The sequence below is a fragment of the Electrophorus electricus genome, chromosome 6, assembly GCF_013358815.1.
Source record: "Electrophorus electricus isolate fEleEle1 chromosome 6, fEleEle1.pri, whole genome shotgun sequence".
NCBI lineage: Eukaryota > Metazoa > Chordata > Actinopteri > Gymnotiformes > Gymnotidae > Electrophorus > Electrophorus electricus.
The window spans coordinates 21,897,034-21,909,798 of record NC_049540.1 but is presented as its reverse complement, the minus strand read 5'-3'; the positions used below and the strand labels follow the sequence as shown (position 1 = coordinate 21,909,798).

General features: G+C 36.1%; 1 protein-coding gene and 1 non-coding gene across 2 annotated transcripts in view; one reads left to right on the top strand and one right to left on the bottom strand.

Annotated features, from left to right (window-relative positions):
- The first annotated feature begins 81 nt into the window (after nt 1-81).
- Nucleotides 82-153, top strand: trnad-guc. The gene has a single exon. It is a non-coding gene; the product is annotated as a tRNA-Asp (tRNA).
- Nucleotides 154-1,796: 1,643 nt separating this feature from the next.
- st6gal1 (ST6 beta-galactosamide alpha-2,6-sialyltranferase 1) overlaps nt 1,797-12,765 on the bottom strand; it is a 12,004-nt gene continuing 1,035 nt past the window's right edge. The window contains exons 2-8 of the mRNA XM_027006448.2: nt 11,188-11,394; nt 10,650-11,024; nt 8,338-8,602; nt 6,382-6,479; nt 6,180-6,281; nt 5,537-5,711; nt 1,797-4,050 (exon numbers count right to left, since the gene is read on the bottom strand). Coding sequence (XP_026862249.2) covers nt 3,773-4,050; nt 5,537-5,711; nt 6,180-6,281; nt 6,382-6,479; nt 8,338-8,602; nt 10,650-11,024; nt 11,188-11,394 — 1,500 coding nt within the window. The 3' untranslated portion in view covers nt 1,797-3,772. The remainder of the gene's footprint in view (nt 4,051-5,536; nt 5,712-6,179; nt 6,282-6,381; nt 6,480-8,337; nt 8,603-10,649; nt 11,025-11,187; nt 11,395-12,765) is intronic.

The window sequence follows — 12,765 nt, the reverse complement described above, 5'->3', positions numbered from 1 at the left end:
ATCCTTGCAGTATTAAAGCAATCTCGCAGAACCATTCAGAGACGAGCTTTGTATTACGATAAATTAAAACTCTACCATGTCTCCTCGTTAGTATAGTGGTAAGTATCCCCGCCTGTCACGCGGGAGACCGGGGTTCGATTCCCCGACGGGGAGTGAGATATTTTCTTTCTTCATATGAGCTATATTTAATTCTAAAACGGTAATGCTATACCTTGTTCCTACCTTAATTAAACCACAGTGAAGAGCCTCCTCGTTAGTATAGTGGTTAGTATCCCCGCCTGTCACGCGGGAGACCGGGGCTCGATTCCCCCATGAAAATATGTGGAAACTTCATGTCACATGGTATAAAAAACACCCCGAAATTCTGTTGCTTATATATAAGGGGTGGGACATTAACGCGTTAATTAATTAATTTCAGGGAAAATAACGAAATAAAAAAATTTAACGCATTTTAATCACGCTTTTGCACCGTGGAACGTTTCTCAGTGCACGAGTTCCAGGCATACAGATTATATTGACGCACAATGTGATGAGCATGAAGGAGATGACGGAAGAGGCTGCGCTGGTGGATGGGAAATTTAAATGCAAGAAACTTCCAGATGGAAGTACAAACAAAAATGTTGTTATTTGTACTTTAAGCAGGAAGGAGTTTGCTTATCACAGGAGCACGTCCACCCTTCGTTACCACCTCAACGCAAAACACGTTGGGGCTAGCGCGCAGGTCAGTAATGTTAATTTAGCTGCTAAATGTGATAGTATTCCTAGTACGAGCAAACAGTGTCGCCAGTCAACACTCGACCACATGTCGGGGTTCACATTCAGAAACAAAATGTCAAAGTCCACGTCAGACAAATTGACCAATTCACTAGCGAGATGGATTGCTGTGGACTGTAGACCGCTCTCTGTGGTCGAAGATAAAGGGTTACAAGAGACGCTGCAAATTGCGTCAGCTGATGCAAGTTACAAACTGCCGTCCAGAAAGACAATGTCGAAAAAAATCCAGCAGCTGTATGATGAGGAAAGGGAAGTAAAACAGCTCATTGTGAAGAGCGCCACAAATGTGGCTCTGACTGGGGATCACTGGACCTCTGTTAGCAACAAGAATTGTTGTGATTAAAATGTGATTAATTTCGATCTAATTAATTAGATTATTTTTTTTATCAAGTCCCACCCCTAATATATATATAAATTTATTATTATTCATTTCTGAACATCAATTCAACTAAATGAAATAATAGCCTAAAATATACATTTGCTCTCAAAGCACCAAAACAATGTACATTCAATTTTTCAGAATACACAAGGTCTTTTCCCTTAAGAGCTGGGTCCAATAAAAGACATGTATTACTGGTATACTCTGTGTTCAACTGTGTTCAACAGTCAATGTTGTTACGGAGTGCCTAACCAAGCTCCAGTTAATGTCCATGACTAAAATACAGCATGAATAAGTGATTTTAACAAGGATTACACAGGAATTTGATTTATAGCATCATGGCACAATGTTGCAATCAATTTTAAATCTGGGGTGACAAACCTGCAGCTCCTCTGTCATGTTTCTATGCTGAGAATAACACAATGATGTTCACTGAACTTGAATGCTATTGAATGATATTGATATGCTTGCATTTGCCAGTGGTGGTGTTTTCCTTTTTAAATAACTCTTGTCAGTTTTCAGCTTTGCCATTGTACACAAATGGCAGCAGCTGTCTTTGTTTTTTGTCATTTCCTCAAAGAGACTTTCATCCTCTCTTGAGGAAAAGGGGAACATTAAAATAGAAAATAAGGCAACTAATGTATGAGTATCTCTGGATAACATTTGTTGTGTTCAGTTTATTAATCACACAATCCAAAATGTGAATGAACATTGGTCATATCTACTCCAAGTCAACCTTCGATACAGTATAAATAAAATGAGACATGGACAATTCAACAGCCATGCCTAAAACCGTAACAAGCTGCAGTTTACACACAAGTTCTCATGTACAGTAAAAATAATATTTTAATGTATACTATCAACAGATAAATGGGTATTTCCAATATGGGCACTTTGGAAAGGAAACCTATAGCAAAACCTTCATAAAGCTTTGGTACCTGTGTCTACATAGTCTGCTGAGAAAATATTACAATAAATTAGCATTCTAGATACAGAAATACACCAAATCTAGGCCAAAACTAAAATATGAGAGAATAACAATATCTATACATAAAAACATAAAAAACACAGAATATGAAAATATACTGTTCTCGTCTCTTAAATGTTAATGAAATGTGCATAGCCCAATTTATAGTTTAAATTCGTATCATAAACAAAGAATCAAACTGAACTTGACAGAGTTATCCATTTTGGTAATGTTAATAGATAATGAAATGTGCATAGACCCAATTTTTGGTTGAACTAACTTTCTATTATTTAAAAAAACTAAACATGGCAGGGTTTTGCTCCTAATACTAGACTTTTCTCACGTGTTAAAAATAGGTTAATGTAGACGTAGATAATGGTCAAATGGAGCAAGGCATGAAATTATTTACCCTTGTCATGTGATATGAATATGCAAAAAACAATAAATTGTGCTACTATAATATGAACAGCCCTGGGGATCTTCCTTAAAATTAAACAAAACATACATGCACTTTCACTAAACCTTGTCCTTTACAATAACAACACAATGAAACAAGTTTATAAAAGGTATGGTGCAGTGCAATTTAAGCGATGCATGCAAGAACATTCTCCAAAAGAAACAGGCTGAGCAGTCCCAGCACTGGTTACTTAGTGCTTCAGTGGTATAAAGCCTGTCAGACTCTCATAGAGTAATGAACAAATCTACATATGAGATGTGGCCTGTTATAGAGGCCATTGTAGCTCTGTCTCTCTGTGTGTGTGTGTGTGTGTGTGTGTGTGTGTGTGTGTGTGAATACAGGGATGCATTTGTAAACAATGCTTCCATGTTACTTGTGTTATATCTTTGTCAATCATTGCTTATCTATTTATATTGAGGTTTAGACCATTAAATTAAAGTGTGAGTAAGACTTGAGTCAGTATTCAGTGGTGTTTGTGGTAATGAGTTGGGATTTACATATTCTTATTTGCAGCTGTCAGCAAACTATGTGCACAACAGTAAGGGACCGGTAAACTATTTAAATTATGTTCTGCTTGTTTATAAAAGATTAGGTTTACATTCTTTTAGATATCTTACCTCCATTTGACCAATTTAATGTAACTTTGCCATCCACTCTCAGCTGAATACCATTGTTAAAAACTAGCAATACTAGATTACTACTATTCTCAAGGTGGGTCCAATAAATTGTTTTATATCTGAAGATTTCTACTGCAGCCATAAAATAAGCAAATTCGTGTAATTTTAAAAAATGGAACGGTTATGTAAATCGTGATAAAACCTATTCAGCTGAGAAGTAGCAGCAGCTGTTGTCTATATTACCAAGTGATATATTGCACTCAAAAGGTTTGTCTAGCAACTTGGCCAAAGACTAAATCTAAATATATTTCACTTATGTAGACTAGAGAGGGTAAACAAGTACTGCTACTCAGGCATTTTAAAATTACTTCTTGAAATGTAATTAACTGCTTGCTTATTTATGACTAAATATACTTTCAGCTTACAGAGTAGCATATGACCTAGCTGTCAAGCTTCCCACATAACATAAGAGTTGTGTAGGACCACTTCTCAGTGAGTTATTTTGGTTATACAATGAATCATGCACCATTAATACAGTTTAATTCTGAATACTAAGTTAAATACATTAAAAACTCAGTTTATTCCTTTGAAAGTGTGGAAGAGGTTGAAGTGTGGGTGCAATTGAAGGTGCTGAACCCAGGCAGTCTGACCCTGCCATGAGTGTATATGTCTCGATCAGGACCTTGGTTCATCCTCTTCACCAAGTTCTTTTCGTAGAGTAATGGGTGGTAGGCACCCAGGGTGCAGGCCGCATCAGTGAAGCGCTGGTAGTAGTGGCAGAGCTCTGTTTTACGTCGTGAAGGCAGGAACTCGTAGACGTGGACCACATCACATAGTGACATCATCAGTACTGTCCCTAGACAAAATGGGAGACAATGGTCACCTGTTCATATACGAGGAGTTCGGTTCTTGCAGAATGATGCCACAGAATTGACTAACGAAACTTTAAACCAAGGTCATGTTTAACCAGGGTCATATTAATATGAATCTGTATGATGTTTTTAATGACAAAAAACATTTAGAGGTTTTTAAGCATTCTCCACAGGGAGACCCTTCTCCCCAAATAATTATATAAATGAATTATAACCTAATGTAGTATAACTTACTTAACTTTAAATATTCAGGTGGATTTCAGTTTATGGATGCCAAACAGCCCACCTGCGATGTTCCATCCCCCTCCTAATGTGAAAGGCTCAGTGACAGAGGAGGAGCTTCTGTCTTTTCTCCCAGATATCAATGCTGTATGCAATGTGCTGATCATCTATTAATAGTGTATTTTAACTTACTGAAAATATTTAGTATAAAATCACAATTTATCTAACGTAGTAGTTTTCTGACCATACTAGATTCATGCACCTGTACAGCAGAATAGAGTGCAGGGCTCTAGAAACGTCAAAATATTTCTTGGGAGTAAGACATACATTTTTCAGAGATTTCTTTAAATAAAGTATTCTTTATTATTTTTTATATTATTATTTATGCTAAATTCTATATTACGGATACTTAAGTGGTAAACTGTACAGTGGATGATGGTCCAGCAAAACTAGGCTTGCATTTAATTTTTTAATAAACCTTTCAATTTAGGCAGCATTTTTACACAACCATTAAAATAAAGATTTGGCCATGGACTAGCTGTAGTTATAGTTTAAATTTGTCTGTGCTATACATGTCCAATAAAATTAAATTTACTTTCCTATATATACTCACTAGCCATTTTAATAGAAACATCTATCTTGTACCGACTCTCACTAGCCACTTTAATAGGTGGCGTACACATAATAAGGAAAATTACTGCAGTCCACCTGTATAATTAATCAGAAGCCTTGCATCCTGTTCATCAATGGGTGGTGGACATTTCTTAACACTATTAACACTGATGTGACAGTAACATGTTGATGACTACTGAGCTAATACAAGTTTTTCAGGCACAGTGGTATTGCACAAATGTGTACACACTCAGTGGACAGTGGTCTGCCAATGACAGCCCTGTGATCAAAAACATGATTGGTGGCAAAATATGATACATAGACTTTAACTGTAAACGTATAAAATGTTTGTAATAGCATTTTTTGTAATAAAAAATGTGCAAAAATATGACAGGCCCAAATATAACATGGACATAACATAGGAAAGTATTTTTTAAATAAATTTATTATTATTAATTTAAGATGGCTGCTTCAGCCTTTTTAAATAATACACTGAGATATACATTTGCTTTGAGGACTAATGACTTAAACATTTGCCAGCACTAGTAATGATAAATAGCTAAAGAATCAACCCAGTTCGTCTTGTCCTGTTCAGTCTCTTGATTAAATCTGCTTGTAAAACTGAACATCACCTACCCAACAAGCCTGAGGATGGTGGATTCTTTTGAATAGGCTCAGCCATGTTGTCCTGTACCCTCCTCCACAGTTGCCATTCCACAATGGGATGTAGGATATAAAAAAGCTGTTGAGGGTGTAGCCGTCTGTACCTCTGATACTGTTTAAATATTGGGTAATCTGTCTTGTTGTACCACTGAAAGAAAGAGTTTGGTTAAAATTTCTTTATTTACAATTGTCTATTGTTCTCCATCAACCCTTTAATAAAAAATCCCTGTAAACTGTTATAAATATGACAGTTGTATACACTTGTAATATCAGTACTATGAGTGCTGCTTCTGTGTGTCTCACTGTAAATATGATCCTGCTCAAAATAAGACACAAAGTTGACATCTTTCTTCCTGTATTGAACCCCACAATACAAAATGCTAGAAAATGATTCTGTCTGTAAGCAGCTGTGTCTGAGTTAGTGTAACTGAATGTTTTGCTGTTTCTGCTAATGTTTCTGAGGGAAGGATGTCCTTTGCTCTAATGTATACTGTGAATTTTATAAACAAGATAAAAGCATAGTTCCTACATGTTGGGGATAATAACCACTATAATAACTGGGAGAATATGTATGAATAGTTTTACAGGTAAGGATACGGGTAAAATTTGGTTTTACCTCATTAAGGTCAGAGGAGTACGGTGCAGGATCCCAGGCTACTAAAACGCCTGTACTATATAGAGAACTGGAAAGGAAGTGATGATCTTCAGAGGCCATTACCTTAAATGGAATACTTGTCATTAGTTTTTCCATTTTAAACTACCATGTTATTTTAGTTTAATTATTATCTTTTACCCATCTGGTGAGGGTTTCAAAATACCTGAGAATTGATGAAGCGCACTGTAGTTTTAGAGCCCACATCTTTCTCAAAGCCTACAGTAGGTGCACAATTGAATCGTAACACTGCATCATGAGCATCTGAAAATAAATAGAACAATTTGGTGAGGCAGATGAAAAGAATGGTTGCATTAAATGATGATGAGCACTACTAAATCATCAGACAGACAGACAGACAGACAGACAGACAGACAGACAGACAGACAGACAGACAGACAGACAGACAGACAGACAGACAGACAGACAGACAGACAGACAGACAGACAGACAGACAGACAGACAGACAGACAGACAGACAGACAGACAGACAGACAGACAGACAGACAGACAGACAGACTGACTGACTGACTGACTGACTGACTGACTGACTGACTGACTTTCTTTCTTTCTTTCTTTCTTTCTTTTTCTTGATCCCTAATAGGAAACTTGGCCGCAACAGTATCAAATGCAGAATCCATGTATAATAAGCAAACCATGACTAACACAGTTCAAAGTGTAAAACATTAACTCAAATGTCCAGAGTGGAAAGCATGAGTCACAACAATGTGTATAAACAGCAGCCAAAGTGAAAGGACAGCAGAGTGTAACATTGTACTGTGATATTACGGATATTTTTGATAATATGGTTAAATACATTAATTTTTAAATACTGATATTAATTTAAAATAAAAAAATATTTAATTTGCTATTACATTTATATAATAATAAGAAGAAGAATGCCCTATACTTTCTATATACTCTGCCTGCTTGATCCCCTCCTCATATCCAGATATGAAGATTACACTGTGGCATTGTTAGTTTAGAGTTACAAGAAGTGGACAGGTGTGATTCATTCATCAAGAAAAAAATAAATAAATTTAAAAAAAAAATTAAAAAAAAAAGCCCTCCAGTGACTGGGCAGGCTCATTTAAAAATATGTATGGGGACAGTATCATCTTGAAATATAAGAACATTTTTAGGGAATGTTTTCCATAGGATGTATCTACTCCTTTAAAAAGACCTCAGTTTGTGTGGGTGTTATATGACCATGCAGAGCAGTCATCTCCATTGAGAGGGCTACCAATTATATGGGTTCAGCTGTCCATATCATGTTTAAAAATGGACAGTAGATATTGTCAGCCGAAGTCATTCTTTGGCTTTCTCCAAATTTCTCACCCCATTTATATCTGGCCATTCATGCATCTTGAATATCAGTTATATCCAACTAGGAATTTTCTGCATATAAGTGTATCAAAAAGGACCCAAGATGTATTGAAATGACCCATACCACTTCAGAAGGTGGTCTCACATGGATGTCACTCATATGTTAATACGTACATCCCTCTAGATAACATAATCCGTCAATGCATCAAATCTCATACAATTTTTTTTACAATTACAGACGTGATCAAAATTGCCGTTTTCAAAGTAATCATCATTCACATTGAGAAAAACAGCAAAGCAGAAACAACATAAAATTAGTTGTCACATGGCAAGAGCACATGTGCATTTAACATGCAATAAAATATATTTCTATCTGGAATAGAGTTTCTGTGGGGAAAGGGTTTCCTGGTTTCCAGGTAATATAATCTTTGTGTTTTGGCCTTGGATGCAAACAATTTCTAAAGGGCCTCAAATTTCAGTTTTTTAAAGGTCATAAAACACAGGCTATACCGAGACTGGTTCACTAGGTCTATGCTATGTGGTGTTTAGGAACTATTCTGTTCAATGTCTGTGCCTGTCAGCGCATGACAATTTGCAATAAGTGTTCCTTTTACAAAAAACTGCATGAGGTAGAGATAGTGTTTAGATATAGAAAATCTAATTTGCAATTGTTTATGTATCAAGTAATTTAGATAGATTGATACTTACTGATTGGTACTTATGATTTATTTTATAATTCCTTTTTTACTTATTTAAAATTGACACAAATCTTATTTCAGATGAGTTTTAGACTCACCAATCTCTTTTCCTAATCCAGAATTTCGTAATGATCCTGCGGAAGACACTACAGCACATGTCTTAAACGGGCCAAGTTCCAAGGTTAGGGGTCGTGGAGGCAGTTGGGAAGCCCAGGGAAATCCAGCAAATGGTTTCATCTCTGGTGTCAGTGTGATGACTTGTACCATCTCTTTAAACTGGCACAGGAGCTCAGGACCACTCAGTTTATGTCGTCTTGCTGCAAACTTTGAGTCAGAAAGTTGCACTCCATATTTATTCATTGCCTAAAAAAAAGAAGAAAATTTCCTTTAAACAATAATTCTTGGAATTCCATGATGTATGCCATCTTTTAAGATGTTTTTTTTAAAGTAGTTTTGGAAGTAGTCAATCATTGGATATGGATGGATTATTATTATTATTATTATTATTAAGTGATATTAATCATAAAACATCTTTCAAAGAATCACAGAAAGCAGGGAGATGCCAAGGTCTTATTTATCCCTTATTACTCTCTACTTGTATTAATTACAGTTGGCTTGTTTAAAAAATAAATAAATAAAAAATGAGTGTCACATCAAAAACAGAAACTTTAATTTAAAAAATAAAAATAAATAGGAAATAGAATGAGAAGCCTCATAAACTGCTGTTCTTTTTTCTAATAATGATGGGATGAATGATTCTTAATATTAGCATTTTTAGAATTTTTTTTGCAGCATTTCTTCAGAATTTGGACTTGCTACATGTTCATAAAGTTGAGTTTTGACACACGGTGTCACTGAGTCAACAGTGTATTAATAACAATAAAACTTGGAAACAAAACTATAAGTGCTTGCAGTTGCATTTTTTGCACCATTCACTTACTAAAGCTTACATTATATTTAACAAAGTGCTGCTAAAAGTCAATTTCATAAACAAAATGAATAGGTTTAAGGGTTAAAATCTGTCTGTTGTAACTGAATATATTCTGAATGTCAGACAATAATGAAATGCTGTCACGAGTAATACCCTAAAAGGATATCAGGGGTCTTCATTTCTGGAGTTCCTACGGAGCTCCGTCTCCATGAACACAATCTCATGTCACAGACTTGTCTCTCACCGTCCCCATCAGCCTTACCTTTAAACACCCCCGTCTGCATTGTTACAAACACTGTGAATCATTTGATACATTTATGCACTTGTAAAGGGTTACATTTTATTTACTCTGTTTTAGAAACATTCACACATTACAAGATTCACTGTACTTCAGTTATATGCAAGCTGGTAGGTGGGCGGGTGGCATTTTCAGCCAACTGTTTGGTTATGGTTTTCAGATTTCAGAAAGGAGCCATATGGATGCTAGTGCTTTGCTCAGATTTGCCCACACAGCCCTGGCGAAGTTGTGAGGACTGAAAAAAATATTTCACACCTTTATTCTTCCCTTATTCCTTATTTTTATTTGCATAAACATCATATATCCATATTTTCTTACTGTTAGAATTTATAAGCTAGAGTCATCATAGCTGGCACACATAGTTAGGCTGTTCTTAGTGTACATCAATTTGTGTTTGTCTGCTACTCCACTACACATGATTGGAGCCCATTGATTTTGGTACTCCCTGAATCTTCAGAACAGTCAACCTTGGTACAACAACTCAACAGCTGAATGAAAGTATACATTTCATACTTTTACTATAGAGCTGTCAAATTTGACATCACTTTTGTCTTTCCAATTGTCAAAGAACCTTAGAAGTACACTGACATTTTAAACAAGACTGTTAATCTGCTATACACATAACTGGTAAAGTTTTCAGTTAACTAGATTATCTAATCTTAAACTTTTCAGTTAGGTTTAAGGCACTGATTTGATTCTTGGGGACAGTATTACACTGTCCCACTGTGTTTTATCTTTTATCTCCTATCCTTTACTTGATTTTTTCTTGTGCCTTTATATTTTATTTTAATTTATTTCAATTTAATTTTGTATTTTTACTTTGTTTTCTATTTAAATCAACCAGTGTTTATTCATTTTTATGTATTATTTAAAAATGTGCTATAGAAATAAACTTGCCTTGCCTTCCATTACTCCATAAAAACCAGCTGGCAGATAACTTGAATGTGAGCTACAAATCACACAAACATTGAAATACACATTATAATAGCATATGTAATAATCTTGTTTCTTGTATTAGCAAGAGATGGAAATTGCGATCCAAAGACCTTTTTTCTTATTACGTAAAGGCTAGTGGCTAGCTTTCACTATATAAATCCTTGTCATTAAAATTGTACACTAGAGGTTTCAAAAGAAATGTTCAATAACTCTGCCAATGTTGCCTCCCTGTGCAACTTCCTCACCTGATAGTTCTGCACCACCTTCCTCAGCCTTTTGCCAAGCATGGTGCTTGACATCTCATCATCCCATATCTCACCCAATGCTCCATGTGGTCCAAAGAACTCCGCATCGCCTTTTGCACCAAATACATCTGCTCTTCTTCTCCCCCCTAGTATGGTCTCAAGTGCATGTCTTAAGGGTCTCCCCAGGAACCAGGAGAGAAGCCCATGTGTCTGCTTCTCTTTGCTCCTGAAATGATAGTTCTTGTGACTGCTCTCCATTGTATAGTTGAAGGATGATAGAACAGGAATAGGTTTTTGAGGATCTCCAGGAATTACACCAGGTAGCTTCTGAGGGTCCACATATATAGTTTTAGCTGCTCCAACTCCCCGTAGCACCTGTAAGTGAACAGTGAATAATACAGTTTCTTACTTATACTGATTACCTTTTTTTGTGGCTTTGATTTTGATTATCTCCTACCATGTCACAAAAATAAAGGAAGATATGAATGTAATCAGTATGTACTTTGGTACATACATAGAAAATGTCTTGGTAATTTACCTTTACGATGGCATGTGCTCGGGGCTGTGCTCGAGTCCTGGCTCTCACCCCAAAGATGGCATCAGTAACGGGCACGCTGTTCTCAGCACAGAGTGTATACAAGACAGCCATGGACATGCAAAATAAAGCCATGCAAAAAGCTCCTCGTCGAGCTCGACGCCTCAACCGCCAAAGCAGGCTAACACGATCCATCCCAGCACCTGGGATCTGGCACAGAGACATATGATCATCAGTTTGCATGTAAGAAGAGGATGTGTTAGTTTAAATGTAAGGGTAACATGAAAGAAAAATTGGATTGTCAAAGCCGATTTTAGTTTTTTTAGGGTTGGGTTTTTTGTAAAAAAGATGGACTAGTAGAAATGGCAATGATTTAAGAAAAAATGCAACAGATTAAATTAATAGACTTCTAATTTGTGATTCTTATTTGCCACATGACATCACTGTCCATCCTCTCGAGCCAGATTAAACTAGGTCATTTAATCTCAGACAGTTGCAAAAATAAGGAGATGAAATGTAGGTTGGTTTCAAAATCTCAGGGAACTGAAAAAAATGAATGTTTTTTTTGTAAAACTGGCAAAACATCAAGCTGCAAATACAATCACTGCCCACTTTATTAGAAACAGGCAAAGGGCTGTCAAATTGTGCCATTCAGCTGGCCTGTAAGTGCACTTTTCTTCACACACTTGAGAACCTGAAGAGAGTCCGCCTGGGATGCTGGCTTCGGCAAAGACTGCTCATGGAGTTACCCAACCACAGACATGACAATATAAATGAAAACAAATCAAACAAACAATCACCCTGTACAACAATTCATTATTGTGCTAGGACCACTGGGAATTGAGCCTAGTCCTAAAAAAGCTTAGCAATAGCACTTCAGCACTTTATTGTTTAACACACAAAAATCAAACAAACCTGCCACAATAAATGACAGACAGGCCAACAAAGAAGAGATTTTAATGTAAGTAATAAACATTTGTCATAATTGTATTGTGAATCTTCAGACGCTGATTGATAAAATGGAATTAAACAAGCAATCTAAGTGTATTGATTTGAAACACTAAATGTAATGATTGATAGGATGATGATGATGATGAAGTTAATAACTGAAATATATTGCTCACGGATATACAAAGTTTCTGACGTTTTCGTTTGTTGGTTTATATATGCTGTGCTGTCATTATTCAATTGGTTAATGGGTCATACTGCGCAACTAATTTTGTAACATTTGACTACAATGAATAGGAGAGTAAACAAATTTGCCCTCAAGGACTGAACTGAAACAGTTAAAATGGTAGGCTAATCACAGAGCACATTGCAAGGCTGATCCTCGGAGTATAAAAATAATGGAAGACATCACAAACAGTGCAGCTCTATATGGTATCAGCTTTCTTTTAACAAGGAATAAATCCTTGGCTTGCTTTGCAAACATGCACGGGTTCTTGCTGTTGACAGGAACACACTGCGGAACTTTATATCTTTTACTTGAGCAATAAGAACGTCATGATTGATTCTAGTCACATTGTAGCCATGAATCATGAAAAAGATTGAAAACATTTCATTCTGTCGCGCCAATATGTG